Source organism: Teleopsis dalmanni, chromosome 1 (assembly GCF_002237135.1).
Source record: "Teleopsis dalmanni isolate 2A chromosome 1, ASM223713v2, whole genome shotgun sequence".
Classification (NCBI taxonomy): Eukaryota; Metazoa; Arthropoda; class Insecta; order Diptera; family Diopsidae; genus Teleopsis; species Teleopsis dalmanni.
This window is the reverse complement of record NC_051846.1, coordinates 128,928,402-128,945,490: the sequence shown is the minus strand read 5'-3', so window position 1 is coordinate 128,945,490 and position 17,089 is coordinate 128,928,402. Positions and strand designations below refer to the sequence as shown.

General features: G+C 34.5%; 1 protein-coding gene across 1 annotated transcript; it reads right to left on the bottom strand.

Annotated features, from left to right (window-relative positions):
* Positions 1-959: 959 nt before the first annotated feature.
* On the bottom strand, positions 960-5,389 carry LOC119666064. Its single transcript, XM_038075339.1, has 2 exons — positions 1,600-5,389; positions 960-1,531 (listed from the first exon to the last, which is right to left on the bottom strand). The coding sequence occupies exons 1-2, from the start codon at positions 5,387-5,389 to the stop codon at positions 960-962; spliced, it is 4,362 nt and encodes a 1,453-aa protein (XP_037931267.1).
* Positions 5,390-17,089: the final 11,700 nt, after the last annotated feature.

Below are 17,089 nucleotides of genomic sequence, written 5' to 3'. Positions count from 1 at the left end.
CTAAAACTAGTGCAGTGGCCAGAATAACTTCTTGCGCGAAAGAATTGGTTTGATGGTTATGTGAGACAACAGGAAGCTCTAAAAATGGGGTTCGAGATACAGTTGTCATAAATTGATGGTTTTTTACCTGATGGTGATGAAGCAATGTTTGATGATGCCCTGCACATTCGTTGCACTTATGCATCGATGGGCAGTTGTTTACTCGATGCCCCTGTGACAGACAATTAATACGGAGACCAAGTTCTTTTACCTTAATAAACCTTTGCACTACCATTAGTGATTTAAACATAGAGCACTGAATGTTCTGAACTTGAGCACATTGTTGAGAATGCTTTTATTCTCAAGTTTCTATCAATTTGTATTTGTATACCGGAATTCCACCAAGCACATGTAACTTGTTGGACGGTATATTTGTATACTTTTTATATTCTTGAAGATACCACCGAGCACATAAACCCGTTGGTAATTTTATGAAAAGAAGATAAGTTCTATTCAAATTTGTATCATCGAATACGCTTTATTAAAAGAATTGATTTGTTTATATACATTTTTTCTTATAATAATTACTTACTAAAACTTATTACGTACAATAATTTACTGACCCAATTAATATCAAGCAAAAAATATTACTTATAATGACACATAAAATATTCAGCAAAACAATAAATAATTAATAGCAAGCAAATTACATAAAATATTTACCAAAACAATGAGTAATTAATAGCAAGCAAATCACATAAAATATTTAGCAAACAATAAATAATAAATTATTTAAAATGTGTTCTTGCCCTAGTTATAAAATAAACACTAATCAGCAAAAATATAACCTATTAATGTATTACGATTACGTTAAATGCATTTTTATCATGGGTCAGCAAAAGACAAAATAAATTATTAATGTAATACTTAACATATCCTCCCCCGCGTTGAATTCTAATTCAACTAGAGTGATGTCATCTTTATGTTGTTGTGATATCAAATGTTGACCTTGATCTTGGAAGCGGCTGAGGTGTCTGAACATTCGGTTGACCTTGCGTCTGATTTTTTCGTATTAGTTTAGTTATTTTTAAGATGATGATTCCAATAATCAAAAACAAGGCTGCGTACCCCACTGACAAGCTATGCTTTTCAGTTTGCTGTACTTTTGATGATAGTTCAGGTAATGTATCCTTCGTTAGTTGTTTTTGCAGAATTGTTAGTTCTCTTAATTGTGGAAGATATTCAATTTCAGAATTGTTTATCCGCTTAGATAGCTTAATTTCAGGTGTTGAAATTCCTATGCTCGTATATGCTGATTTGAGCAGACTTGTTATGACTTGGTGTCCTTGAATAAGAACCGTGTTGTCTCTGATGACACAATTTGATGCAATTTTTACCATGCCGGTACTATTCAGTATCACTGGAAATGCATTCGAACCGCATACTGCATTGAGTTGCATCGGATATTTGGTAGCGTATATCCAGTGATTTTTGTGTTTCAGCTGAGTCCAAATGGTAGTTTCCTTTAATTCAACTATTTCGCATTCGTCACCTGTTCCATTATTGTACAAATTGATTTCACACTTGCATAATTGGAATCGAGTACTCCAAACAGGGAACTTGCTATATTCCCAACTAAATCGATTGCCCCTCTCTTATTTCGGGCGCTTGACATAAATTCAAATGCTGTTCTCAATTCACTTTCTGCTTGCTGGAAATGATGAACCACAAACTTGCATGTTGAATTTAAGTTGCTTTGATCACATAGCTTCAAAAGATTCAACGTTGAATCCTTTAGTATGTCCAGCTCTGTATTAAATGGAGCTAAATCGTAATAGATTATCATTTTCCAGTGGGATGTTATCAATTTTGTTGTTCCTACTTGTTCAAAATGTATGCCAGGAGCGGAGCGAAGTTCAGTTACGTTTACTGGTGAACAAAGAACAATCGGGAGTAAAAGTAGAGATATCAGTACTGTAGTTAATTTTATATTGGAGGACACACGTCTTTGTTTTTGTGGGACTATCTCATTGTCCATTCGTTCTTCTTTGTTATGGCGATTCTCCTGTGTTTTAATAGGTTTGTTTTCAGGAAATAAGGGTGCTAGTTTGTGAATTGGTCGCTTTAACATGCCTGTTGCGGTTTTGACATCTACGACTCGTATAAATCCATCATTACCCTTATATGTCTTCATTATTCGCCCTAAAGGCCATTGCAAAGGTTGTACATTATCTTCTTTAAGGATCACCAGTGTATTTTCTTCAATGTTTTTGCATTCTTCACGCCACTTGTTTCGAACCTGTAGTTCCATTAGGTACTCTGCCCGCCATCTTTTCCAAAACTCTTGTTTTAAGTGTGCAACCAGATTCCATCTATTCAAAAGAGATGATTTTACCTTTTCACATGTTGCGTCTACGGGTGCTGTTAGTGCATCACCAACTAAGAAATGACCTGGTGTGAGAGCCTGCAAATCATTTGGATTAGACGACATTGGTGTTAAAGGTCGTGAGTTTAAAATAGCTTCTATTTCTATAATGACGGTTTCGAGTTCCTCGTACGTTAACGTTTCAGTTGAAACGCTTCGGACCAATAGGTACTTTGCTGATTTAACCGCTGCTTCCCATAGTCCATCAAAATGAGGTGCACGAGGAGGGATGAAGTGAAATGCTATTCCCTTGTTGCTGCAAGTTTTTGTTATTTGTTCCTGAGCTACATTGGAATGGATTGTTGTTGTTAATTCCTGCAACTTGTTAGAGGCACCGACAAAATTCGTTGCATTGTCACAGTATATATTTTGGCAGCATCCGCGTCGTGCGATAAAACGTTTTAATGATCCGATAAATGCTTCTGTTGTCAAGTCGCTTACCAGTTCCAAGTGTACTGCCTTTGTCGCAAAACAACAATAAACTGCTAGGTATGCCTTATGCGGACGTTTTCCTCTCACCTTATAATGCACCCAAAAAGGCCCGCAGAAGTCAACTCCGGTATTAAAAAATGGCCTGTTTGGCTGTACTCGATGCCTTGGTAAACTTCCCATGACTTGTTCAAAAGTAACTGGTTTACATCTAGTACAACGAACACAATGGTGAATAGTTGATCTTGCCATAATTTTACCCTTGATCGGCCAAAATTTTTGTCTCGCTGCTGCCAGCAGTGCTTGACCGCCGCAGTGTATATTTCGTTCATGTATGTCTTTCATTATCAGTTTTACAATAGGGTTATTGTATGGAAGGACTATCTGATGCTTTTCATCATATGTAAGTGATGATGCTTCTAACCTTCCCCCCACGCGAATTATCTTGTGTTCATCTAAAAATGGCATCAGTCCAGCAAGTGTACTTGCAGGTTTTACTGTTTGGTTGCGTTCTAACTGAATTAATTCTTCTTTTAGTTCTGACTGTTGTATGTACTTCACTATATGCCTGAGTGACACCTCCAGTTCCATAGGGCTTAGAGCCATAGTGATATTGCTTAAATTGGTTCGCCTTGCCCGATTTACAAATCGCAGCATATATCCTACCGTATGTAGTAGAGTTCTAAATGAATTCCTGTGATTGATTCTATCGATCCAATGGATATCGTAATCAGTTGAGATTAAGGCCACTTCCCTTGTCGTTTGTTTCCATTCAGGATTCACCGGATCAATACAGAGAGTTTTATTGAATTTGTCAGGCCAGTTGCTTTCGGAACCATGAAGAAAGAGTGGACCGTATAACCACAAGTTATTTTCGAGTAATTGAGCTGGCTTGATACCCCGTGATAATGAGTCAGCTGGGTTGTCCTTAGATCTTACGTGACGCCATTGATTAGGCAAGCTAATTTCCTGAATTGCATTGATTCTATTTGCTATGAATTGTTGATGCCTTGCTGATGAAGAATTGATCCAGAAGAGAACGATTTCTGAATCAGTCCAATAATATGTTGCTACATCATGATTTATATTGTTCTTAACCTTTTTCATCAATGTCGCTCCTAATAGAGCTGAACACAGTTCTAACCTTGGAATCGTTTGTTTTTTGAGTGGAGCAACACGAGACTTGGAACACAACAATCGATTTATTAGTCGACCATCCATTAGTTTCGCTCGAACATAGACTGCGGCTCCGTATGCCTTTTGTGAAGCATCACAAAATACGTGCAATTGTATTGATTCAAGTGCTGGCATCTGTTTTCCGAATATATGACGATCTATTTTAAATTGATCTAGTACTTGTAGATCGTCATAAAAGGTAATCCACCTAGTGTATATTTCGGTTGGTACTGCTTCGTCCCATGTTAATTGTAGTTGCCATAGGTCCTGAATTAGTATTTTTGCTGTTACGAGTACTGGACCTAGTAGTCCCAATGGGTCGAAAATTTTGGCTAGGTTCGAAGTAATGGTTCTTTTAGTAATGATTTTTAGTGGATCCAGTTTAAATTTTATGCGAAATTGATCTTCTTTTGGTTGCCAAGTCAATCCTAATGTTTTGATTGATGTTGCGTCGTCACTTTGAAAGTCCAAATCAACTTCTTGATCTTCTTTTGCAATATTTTGAAGAAGTGACGGATGGTTGGCACACCATTTACGTAGCTTGAATCCTGCTGATTCCAACAAACCTTTTAACTGAGTTTGTATATCTTTGGCAGTTTGGAGACTATTTGATCCACTTAGGCAATCATCTACGTAGAAGTCATTACTTAGTGCTGCTGCACCTAGTGGATATTTTTGCAACTCAGATTTCGCCAACTGTTGTAAGCATTTAGTAGCCAGATATGGGGCTGATCGTGTTCCATAGGTGACTGTTTTTAATCGATAAAATTGTAAGGGTTCGTTATTATTGCTTCTCCAGACTATTAATTGATATCTTTGATCTTCGGGCTGAATAATAATTTGTCTGTACATTTTTTGAATGTCAGAACAAAAGACAAATCTTGGGCACCTGAATCGAAGTAAAATCGCAAACAATTCCTCTTGAATTGTAGGGCCAGTAAACATTGTATCATTTAACGATAGTCCACTACTCGTCTTGCACGATGCATCAAATACCACTCTTAATTTCGTGGTGCTGCTATCGGGCCGTAAAACGCCATGATGTGGGATGACATAATGAGGATTAACTTGGTTGATGTCAACCCTTTCCATGTGTCCGAGATCAGCATATTCATTCATGAACTGTACATACTGTGTTTTGAGTATTACATCCTTATCGAGTCTTCTTTCCAACGCTAAAAACCTGTTAATGGCAATGTGTTTTGACTCACCAAGCAACGATGGATCTTGCTTGAAGGGTAATCTGACACTGAATCGACCGTCTTGATTCCTTTTCATATAAGTTGCAAAATGAGACTCGCACAACTCTTCGGAAGGAGACAGATTTTTGTTTGCCTTTTCTGGTTCATCTAGTTGCCAGAACCGCTCGATAACCTTCATCGTATCTTGCTCATCTTCAGAGCATATTCCACAAACTTGTGGTGAAATAATTGAATTTTGGTTAGATATTTTTCCCACCACAAGCCACCCAAGCAATGTGTTCTGTAGGATGGGGAGACCTCTGCCAAGGTTTATTTGGCCGATGGACAATAGTTGATGAGAAAACTCAGCTCCAAGTAGGAGATCGATTTTGTTTGGGGTATTGAACGACGGATCTGCCAGATTGATGTTCTGTGGTATTTTCCAGCTTGAGCTTTCAATATGAATGCTCGGCTGGTCACACACAATCTTAGGTAATACATAAGCCTCTATTCGGCTGCTAAATCCGTTAATTCTGGACGAGAAAGCTAAATTGATTCGTTGTTGCGCATCTTGTTTTTTTTTTGCCCCACACCTTCTATACATGCTGAGGTCTTTTTCGGGTTTTCACCTAACTTCTTAATTATTTGATCGGTTATCAGGTTGACTTGGGAGCCGGAATCCAATAATGCTCTGCACTCAATTTCTCTTCCATTGTTGCCTTTAACGACAACACGTGCAGTTCCTAATACCACATAATTTTTTTGGATGTTGAGATTGTTGGAGAACAGAGAAGCAGGATTTTTTGATAATGATGCCTTCTTAATCATTGATGCTTCAAGTGTGCCTTCTAAATGCAGCAAGGTGTTGTGTTTCTTGCTGCATTTTAAGCAACTGCCTGATGTGCAGTCTTTTGTGAAGTGACCATTTTTTAGACAATTGAAACATCGTTGCAATGATTTTATGAGATGTAGCCTCTTAGCTGGGGTGTCATCCAGGAACTGCTTGCATAGATGAATTGGATGATTATCTCTCTTGCATATTGGACATTTAGCTGGTGCAGTGTTAGTTGTAGCCACTGTCTTAACCCATTTTTTAATTGATGCGCTATTATTTATTGTTTCTAGCGATTGGAACCTTTGTTCAATAAATTGAAATAGTTCCTTCATAGTGATCAGCTCTCGATTGTTTGATAATGACTGCTCAAATGCTGTTTGTGTGATCTTGTCTAATTTCTTCAACGTCATATGAACAATTATGACGTCCCAATGTTCGACTGGAATGTTCTGCGCCTTAAGTCCCAATAAACACTCTTGTGAAATGTCATGCAATGTTTTAAGGCCAGAAGCGGTTTCAGTTGTCATTGCTGGTAATGCGAATAATTTGTTTAACAATGCGGTAACTAATAATCTACCATTATTGTATCTAGCCTTCAGAATCTCCCATGCGGTAATGTAGTTCTCAGCTGATGCTGGCAAATGCTTTATCAGGTTTTTGGGCTCACCAATCAAGTTAGTTGTTAAGTAGAACATCTTTTGGATAGGTTTGAATGGTTGTTCGTCTATAAGTTGTGTAAACAGGTCTCGAAACTCTACCCACTTCAGCTGGTTTCCGTCAAATATTGGAATTGTTAACTGTGGTAATTTTACTGCCTGAATTGTTGGATTGTGCTGGTAGTGAGAATTGGATGATTTTAGCTTGAGTTTCAAACAAATCTCCATGTCTTGGAGTTTTTGACTAATTTCATAATACAATTCCCAGGAGTACCCTTCAATGAATTCTTCTGATGTAGAATTCCATATTTTTTCATTGTTGTTATCGAATGCTTTGTGATAACCTTCTATCAAAGCAAGCTTGCAAGAATAAAAAACTTCATTTTGAGATTCTTGGCTTGCCATTTCAATTTCTTGACTGGATCTGTCAATGACATTTATGAGTGCTCGTTGATTACGCAACACTCTTGATAATTCTTCATTTTGTTGAAGCTGCATTGGATTTTGATTGTGTTGCCTTGGCGGCTTTTCCTGAGCATTTTCTACCTCTTGCATTTCGATTAATGCCTTGTTAAAAATACCCAAGTATTTGTTTGTCAATTCAGTCATTTTTTCATAGTAGCCCGTGGTGAAATACTCGTCTTCTGTATCTTCAGCCATAGCTTTACAAGATAATAACGTGTTGTGGTTCTTCTCTAACCTTGACCATTGTTCAGTTAATCGTAGAATTCTATCCTGATAATAGCGATTCGTCTTCCTTGAGGCTGGATCCTTCTTGAAGTTGCTGATTATCCTCTCGATCTCAGCTCCTATAGCTTGTTGTTGATCAATAAGTGTGTTGAAATGCTCCATGATATGCCGTTCCTATTTATTGTCCTTATAGGAATATCACGTCGGGGTCACCAAAATATGTTGAGAATGCTTTTATTCTCAAGTTTCTATCAATTTGTATTTGTATACCGGAATTCCACCAAGCACATGTGACTTGTTGGACGGTATATTTGTATACTTTTTATATTCTTGAAGATACCACCGAGCACATAAACCCGTTGGTAATTTTATGAAAAGAAGATAAGTTCTATTCAAATTTGTATCATCGAATACGCTTTATTAAAAGAATTGATTTGTTTATATACATTTTTTCTTATAATAATTACTTACTAAAACTTATTACGTACAATAATTTACTGACCCAATTAATATCAAGCAAAAAATATTACTTATAATGACACATAAAATATTCAGCAAAACAATAAATAATTAATAGCAAGCAAATTACATAAAATATTTACCAAAACAATGAGTAATTAATAGCAAGCAAATCACATAAAATATTTAGCAAACAATAAATAATAAATTATTTAAAATGTGTTCTTGCCCTAGTTATAAAATAAACACTAATCAGCAAAAATATAACCTATTAATGTATTACGATTACGTTAAATGCATTTTTATCATGGGTCAGCAAAAGACAAAATAAATTATTAATGTAATACTTAACACACATGAAACAAGATCGATTCGATGTCGCTACTAAAAAGGTATACTGCGTCGGACGTACATATGAGTTATTCTGAGCATTCGTCTTGTGACGCATCTGATTATGAGTTCTATTTTCACTTCCGATTAATTCTAAGAATTGACAGTGTCTATCCAATAAATTGGCACAATCCTTTATTTTGGTAATATCTCGAAATTCAGTGATTCTTTCTACTTATTGCGAGTATCTTCGTCAACCTTTTGCATGACTAAATATATCAACATTGACTCACATATAGTTTTCTCGTCACCCAATGACCGTAATGATCCATACAATGCTGAAACGTGGTCTACTAGACTTCAAAGTTGTCCACTTGAATGTTTCGACGCAGGTTGTAACTCGAACAGTGTAGTTATGTTTTCCATAAATCTGCGTACTTCTACAGTACGTCTATTGAATTATTGCGCCTCGTAGCTGAACGATAATCGTTAACAGTTCTAAAATTTACATATATGATGCTTCCACCATGCATATATATAAGAACATTATCGCGCCGCGTGGCTTAGTGATTACGAACAGTAATTAGTAACAGTTTCAAAATTTATATATATGATTCTTCCACCATGCATATATATAAGAACACTATAACGCCGCGTGGTTAAGTTGATACGAACGGTGAAGTTTCGTGCTCCACGTTGGGCGCCAATGTAAATTTCATAAGCGTTTTTATGAATGTTTGTTTTTTTAATATCTACCGGGCACGTCCGCTTTACACATTTTTACAAATCAACTGCCAAATTATACACGTTTTATAATTTATTATTTGATTTTTATTGACATTATAAAATTTTTATAATACAATTTAATTTATTGTGATTAGTTAATCATTTTTTGTGCGTACCCGCGTGTTCATACTTAGAGATCGTTTTTGCCAGAGAAAGAATCAAACAAACGAAGTTTGCTCGAAACCAGAAAAATACAACAAAATTACTCATCTTAAGTGCAAAAACAAAAAGCAGTGAAATTTTTTGATTTTTGCCTTATTTGAGTTCGCTTAGCCTTAAGATTGCGCCAAGTTAGTCTCCTATCCAAATGAATACCCAGATATGATACGGTGTGGTGATGCCGTTGAAGATTACTGGGAGACATGTGTCCTTACGCAGGGTAAACGTTACATGTGTGGTTTTATTTTCGTTTACGTGAATGTACCAGTTGGTTAACCATGTTACAGTTCAATTAAATTTCTAGAATCTATGAATCTGTTTGATGAGAACTAAGGATAGCAGTGTCATCAGCAAACGTAGGAGTCAAAACACGAGAGTTAATGTATCCGAAATAAACAGAATGTAAAGTATTGAACCTTAAACACTGCCTTGAAAAACTCCAACCCTTATGTCGAGATTAGATGTTGTACAGCTCTCAACTTTTATGTGAAATTTCCTGTCCTGAATATATGACTCTAGTATTAATTGCGGTAATATTGCGTTGAATAACTTAGAGTACTGGCAATCCATAGCACACTAATGGTCTGTAAACAAATACTGAAGCCGGCTTGGAGTTATGGCACACAATTCTGGGGTTGTGCCAGCAAGAAACACATTGCAACTATCCAGCGCTTTCAAAAGAATGTAATACATCGTAAATGCTCCATATTACATTAGAAACAGTGATATCCACCGTGACCTTGGCATGCTAACAGTCGACGTCGTGGCTAAAAGATGTGCCATTGCTCACAAACAGCATTTGAAAATACATGTCAACGTTACAGCATCCAGTCTTCTCCAAGTGGTTGCAATACCTAGACTGGTAAAAACGAAAACAGTGGCAGACTTAATGGACACCGAGTAGCAAAATAGCTTCGTTTTTACCTTAAATATTCAATTCAAATTGCTTATTAGTACCTCTTATTTGTTATTTGTACCAGGTGCAATATTAAAACGACTTTTGTCTTTATTTTCAGAATCGTTAATAAAAAACAAACAAAAAAAAAATTTCCAATCGAAACGACATGTGGTCGCTGTGCGTTACGATTTTTTCATAAGGGAAATGAAGCCGCATCAATCGTACAGAGAGTGGGTAGCCGACCCACAGTGTGGGTAGCAATTATAAAAAACCGGATGTTTTTATCAATAACAATAATAAAGTAAAATTCAAATCATACTCTGGCTGCGGAAACTTTCATGCAAGAGAAAACTGCAAATTTAGAAATGCTGTATGCAATAGATGTAGCAAAATTGGTCATATTTCGCCAGTGTGCATGTCAAAGGAAAACAAGAGCAACAAACGCAATTCAGATGACGAAGATAAAAAGAAAGATTACCGCCATAAAAGTCACAACACTGGTACTGTTGAAACAATTAACAGCTTGACAGTTATTGAAGATAAAACTTTTGATTGCGAAGAATCGATAGGTAAGAATCAATGAACTTAACATACCTATCGATGCTGAAATAATTCGTCAGCATGCCAAGAATGACCCAATTCTCCGCCAAGTTTATTTTCTCGTTACAAACGGTTGGCCTGAAAAGCTAATGCCACAAGATGCTGATCTTCGATCATTTTTCAATCATCGCTTTGCTTTAATGCTAAACAACAATTTGTTTTGCCTCCACACAGAGTACAACCGGGTTGTCATTCCAGCCTCCCTTAAGCAGAAAGCTCTTAAACTTCTTCATGATGGTCATTGGGGAGTATCGAGAATGAAACAGCTAGCTCGACAATATGTCTGGTGGACTAATATTGACACAGACATCACACAATTAACTGAAAATTATGATGTGTGCAAAATTGCAAATTCTGTTCACGCACGTGAATACGTATGCTGGCCTGAAGCTGATCGACCTTGGGAGAGAATACATATCGACTTTGCTGGCCCATTTTGTAATTCAATGTGGCTAATATGTGTCGGCGCTTTCTCGCAATTTCCGTTCATTGTACAACTATCTACAGCAACAACGATTGACATCATTGTTGTATAATTAAGTAGTATAATTACAACTTTGTAATTATTAGTTGTAATACATATTATATATTGAATAAATAGAGAGTCAGTCGAAGTCAGGCTGTCATAAGTAAAAGACATTTCGTTTTACTTATAAATATACTTATTACTCAGTTGGTTGTATAAAATATAACAAAACATAAGAATATATATCAGCATTGTCTTCTATATTTTCTCTGGAAGGTACACCAGAAACCATCGTAAGTGACAATGGTCCGCAATTAACGGCTGAAGCATTCAAACGGGTTAGCCGAACGATTCGTCAGATCTTTTAAAGCTGCTGTTAAGAAAAACATTGACGATGGATTGTCTCTCAAATTCGCTGTATCGAAATACCATGCAACAAATCGCGCAATGCCGAATGCTGAAGGTAAATTACCTGCTGAACTTTTATATAGAAGACCTGTTCGTTGAGTCAACTGTTTGAATCGCCTAGGAAGCACCTTGAAACTTCGAAACGAAAAATGAAATTCAGTCTAAAGCAACCTGTCTTCGCTCGAAACTACGCAAGAAGGGAAAAATGGATAAAAGGAGAAATTGTGAAACAACTTGGTAAAATGGTTTACCGAGTGAACACATCTTTTGGTTATATCAAACGTCACGTTCATCAGCTTAAAACTAGAAGTAGCTCTGACCTCACTTCACAACCAATTTTTGGATTCACTCCCAATTTCATCAATGCAACACCGCCTTCATCTAACCGATCAACATTAATGCCTAGTGAAGAACGTTCTATCGAAGTAGTTCAACTTCGAAAAAGTGGTCGTATTCGGAAGGATGTAAATCGATTTGAAGCCGACGATTTCAGAAAAACTTAAACCTTGTCAAAAAATAAGGGCGGAGAAGTGTTATAATGTAGTATGTTTTGTATTAGTTTAAGCAATCCTAAATAATGAAATGTAAACAAAATTTAGTAAAATATAAACTATCAATCGTGTCGGTCATATTTACTATAAAACCGCTAGCTGATTTTATGGTACATTATGCAATAAATCATATTGGTTTCATAATTTTTTTAAAAATGAACCTGAAAGATTTTGATTACGTCGTAGAGCGAGTATTTAGCAGTAACTATACATTATTTGGCGCAGGTCGTAATTTCAGTATTCTTATGACTGTGTTTTTATTGAAAAATAAAACAATGTGGAATGGAATATTAATGGATTTGGATATTAATTTTTATAGATGAGTGGATTTAAAAACACGCAAGAACTGGCATATAAACAAGTGCTTATAGTAACGTGAAAACAAAGGAAAGATAAGTATGAATAACAAACTTAAATATAAAAGACAAATTTTAGATTTTATGGAAAAGAAAATAAAGTGAGCTTTTTAGAAGTTCATTTTCTTCAAGACTGGTAAACAAAACCAGAAAAAGTAAAACCTTGAGAGAAAACCCTGGTAACAGGAAAGTGATGAAAAGTTTAAAAGAACCTTCGGAGCCAAATATGAAGTTAACAGGATTACGAACGTTCTAGAAAAATTTTCAGTTAGGCGAACTAGGGTATAAAAGCCGTAGCAAAAAAGTTGTTCGCTCTCTTTTGATTGTGACAAAAAGCTGGTAAAACTAATTTCATGCAAGAATTTATTTTCTTTAAACTGAAAAGAAGTTAATAGTGATCGATGTTGATTAAATAAAATTTAAAATTACAGATAAAATTAAAAATAAAAAAATTAAATGAAACTTAAAATTAAAAATAAAGATAAAAAAATTAAATAGAACTGAAAATTCAAAAATAATTAAAAAAATAAAAATAAATAGAAATTAAATAAAATTCAAAACTAAAGAAATGGAGAATTGATTTTTTTTTTATATATATAATAAGAGATAAAGATTATTTAAAAATAAAGTAACAATTTAAAAATCAAACAAAAGTGACATGTAATTGCGTGAAAAGATTGTAATTAAAATTCTTTTGTCAAATATCAAAGTGACAATTAAATTAAATAAAATTTAAAAAGAAAAAAAATTCCGACTTGGACTGAGGTCAAGTGAAACTAGAATCAAATTTAAGGCAACCGAGAAGAAAAGTAAATTCAAAAATCAAAGACGGAGGAGGCATTAAAAGAAAAAAAAAGGAGCATCAGGAAGATAATACCCAGGGCGTGTGCAGTTTGATCAACATCGGCAAGTTTAAAATTGGAGAGAAAGGAAACTTAAAAATCCCGGTAACGTTAACGGCGTAGCACTGAGTCGTAACAGGTATTTAAAAACACGTTATATCTATTACGGTATTTTGTTGGTTAACGGAAACAAGTAACCGTTATCGTACACGGCTAGACCAACCGGATGATGATCTCATGATCTCCGAAAAGTGTTAAAAACGTTGCTGGCGGTCAAATTGTATAATTACTTAAATTTGTATTAATGATTTTTTTTATAGTTTATATTTCTTTTCTTGTTGTAATAATTTTTTGTTTTTTCTTTGGCTACGAAAGATAATGTCTATTAAGCGTGTTTCGGCTTTTTACATTTTTTTTGCTTAAAATATAGAGTATAATACATATAAATTTTCTTTGTAATTTTTTTTCAATATTTTTTATATCTATCTATATATATACATATATATATAATTATATACCTTAAAAAAAATATATAGATATATATATATTTTTTTTTTATATATAATTTTTTTTTGGATCAACCACAAAAATTAAATTTAAATAGGTACGTCGGCAGCTAGGATGATATCATAGCAGCGGCTACAGTAGGTACATAAATTTGTTTGCATCATAAAATCGTTTTTATTAGTAAAATTTTTTTTTTATTATCAATCGCCATTATTTAATTTGGTAGAAAAAAAAAAAAAAAAAAGAGAGATATGTAATAAAAATGTTCATTGCCATGTAATAAAAAGGTTCATACTTCACATAACTTCTTTTTGATTAAAATACAATTTCTTTTATATGATTTATTTTATTTATTTATCATTTTTGAGTTCCTTCATGAGACTCTATTGAGACTCACTGTAAATCAACTTAACACTTTAAAAATCAAACTTATAACTCGAAGATCAACTTAAAAACTAACTTTACTTTTTGCTATATCGAACCAAGAAGGTTCGGTTTCTTATCTATTAACATAATTCTTATATACTTAAATTCTATTGGTTATAATAATACATAATTCTAATTTTACCTACTTATTCTATTGGTCAACTATCATGTGTTTCAATGACACACTTTTAAATAGTAATACTACGGGCGATCATATTGCATCTGCATTGCATGCAATATGATTGCGGAAAACACAGTTTACTTCCATGTGTTCTAAATGTGGAAATCCAAATAGCCAAGCGCATATTGAAATGCGGTAGAATATTTGTCATAAAGAAATGACATAAAGGCGAGTCGAATTACTTAACTCGCTGAATATTTAAAAGTGGCTTTTTGGGTTTCTATGTCATAAATTACACATGGATTGAAACTTAAGTGTTTTGGGTAAATGTGTCATGCTAATTACCGCACACAGCACATTGTGTGTGGTCAAGGTTAATATGACACTACACCCTTACCCTTTTAAGAAAAATTTTTGAAATAAGCAATTTAAATGAAAAAATTTTGAATTGACCAACGGTGATAAGAAAGTAATTACATTTAGTACTATAATAGTATGTATAAAGTATTTTTATATTTGTTTATATATTTAGAAGAGTTTCGAAGTATACATAAAATATTGTATAATATTAAGTAATATTCTTGTTCATTTTTGATAAACAATTATTAGTTTACACTAAGTTGCATAATTATTGATATTTATTTTACATCTTATATATAAAATTAACATTGTCAAAATGTTAGTTACCGTACTCCTCCGAAACGGCTTTACTGATTTTTACCAAATTTTATATGCGTATTCAGTAGGTCTGAGAATCGGCTACTATCTATTTTTCATACCGCTAAAGTGATTAGGGTGTCCCTATCCAGCAAAAATATCTTTATTGCTTTAACAAAAATTTTTTTTATTTTTTGACAAATTTTTTTATATTTTTGAAAAAGAAAACTTGCTATGATATGAAAAGTTGTTGTCTATGAAAATACTCAATTTATAAAACTGCCCCTAATTTCTGGCACTATCGTTGATTCCCAAAATGCTCTCATTGACCGCGTATTTCCAGATGTACACATACAATACATAAATCGTGGGTGGCTGGCAGAAAGAGCCATTAGCAGCAAAAAAAACGTGGACGTTGATGAATTAAACTTCAAGATAAAACAGACATTGCCAGGCGACTTAATATCATACAAATCGATCGATACAGTTTGTGATAGCATCGAAGTTGTAAACTATCCAGCAGAGTTTTTAAACTCACTGGATTTGCCAGGCATGCCACCACACATTTTACGAATGAAAGTTGGATCACCGATTATTTTACTTCGGAATTTGAACCCACCACGGCTATGCAATAGTACGCGATTGGTAATTAAAAAATTAATGAAAAACATTATCGAAGCCACCATTTTGAATGGCAAGTTCCGAAACGAAAAAGTTTTATTGCCAAGAATTCCAATGATTCTCACAGACAAGCCAATTTAATTCAAACGCGTTCAATTTCCTATTAGATTGACATTTGTAAAGACCATCAATAAGTCACAAGGCCAAACGATGTCTGTTTGCGGTCTTATATATAAAATTTCCATGTCACAATGTTAGTTACCGTACTCCTCCGAAACGGCTTTACCGATTTTTACCAAATTTTATATGCGTATTCAGTAGGTCTGAGAATCGGCTACTATCTATTTTTCATACCGCTGAAGTGATTAGGGAGTCCCTATCCAGCAAAAATATCCTTATTGCTTTAACAAAAAAATTTTTATTTTTTTGACATAAATTTTGTTTATTTTTTTGAAAAAGAAAAATTTTTTTCTTAATATTTTATGTAACTACGCCAACAAGTACATCGAGCATTTACATCCACTTCGTTTCTGCGTCTTCGCCTTGCATGGCAGATGGAAAATGTACTAAAAATTTTTCTAAAGATTTCACTAATGATACTATAACAAATACCGACGAATATCCAGTATATCGTCGAAGAAATCCCGATAATGGGGGACTATGGCGGGTGGTGCTGTATTCGCCTCTGCTAAGCAAGACATACAATATAAGTATGTCCATAAAGGCAGTGATATGGCTGTGTTTAGAGTAGAAAATACTAATGTAAATGCTCCTCCAATGAACAAAAACGGTGAAATTACGCTCTACCAAATTGGTCGGTACATCAGCTCCAATGAAGCTGCTTGGCGTATCTTCGGTTTTCTAATTCATGAACGGGATCCAGCAGCTGTTCAGTTAGCCGTCCATGTTGAAAACGGTCAGCGTGTATTTTTCACGAACGACACTGTGATTGATCGTGCTACAAATCCACCTAAATCTACACTCACTGCATTTTTTGAAATGTGTAATAGTACGGATGATTTTGGTGCCTTTGCAAGAACATTTCTCTATTCACAAGTACCACGCTATTTCACATGGGCTTAAACAAAAAAATGGATGCCCCGCAAGCAAGTTTCACCAGTTGATGCATGTCTCAATTTTTTTAAATCGAACGCTTATTTACAATTAATCCAAGACACACAGTGCTTTTATCTTCGACTGTTGTTGGTTAATGTTACTGGCCCATTATTATTATTATTATTTACAGTCAATCCAAGACAATTTAAATTTGAAGATACAACAGTTGTTGCCAGAGAACTTGGTATCATACAAATCTATTGATTTTAATTTAATAATTTAATAAATAAACTATAATAACTTAAAAATAATATTGTTTGGCGTTTGTTATTTTTATTTTCCTTTTCGTTCATAGCGCTCCATGCCTATTTCATGCATATACCACTTACTTACACACTTATAATAAGTAAGTTACTTTTTGTCTACACTAGAATTTATCTAGAAACTAGAAATAATTTGTAAGGCAAAACAACGT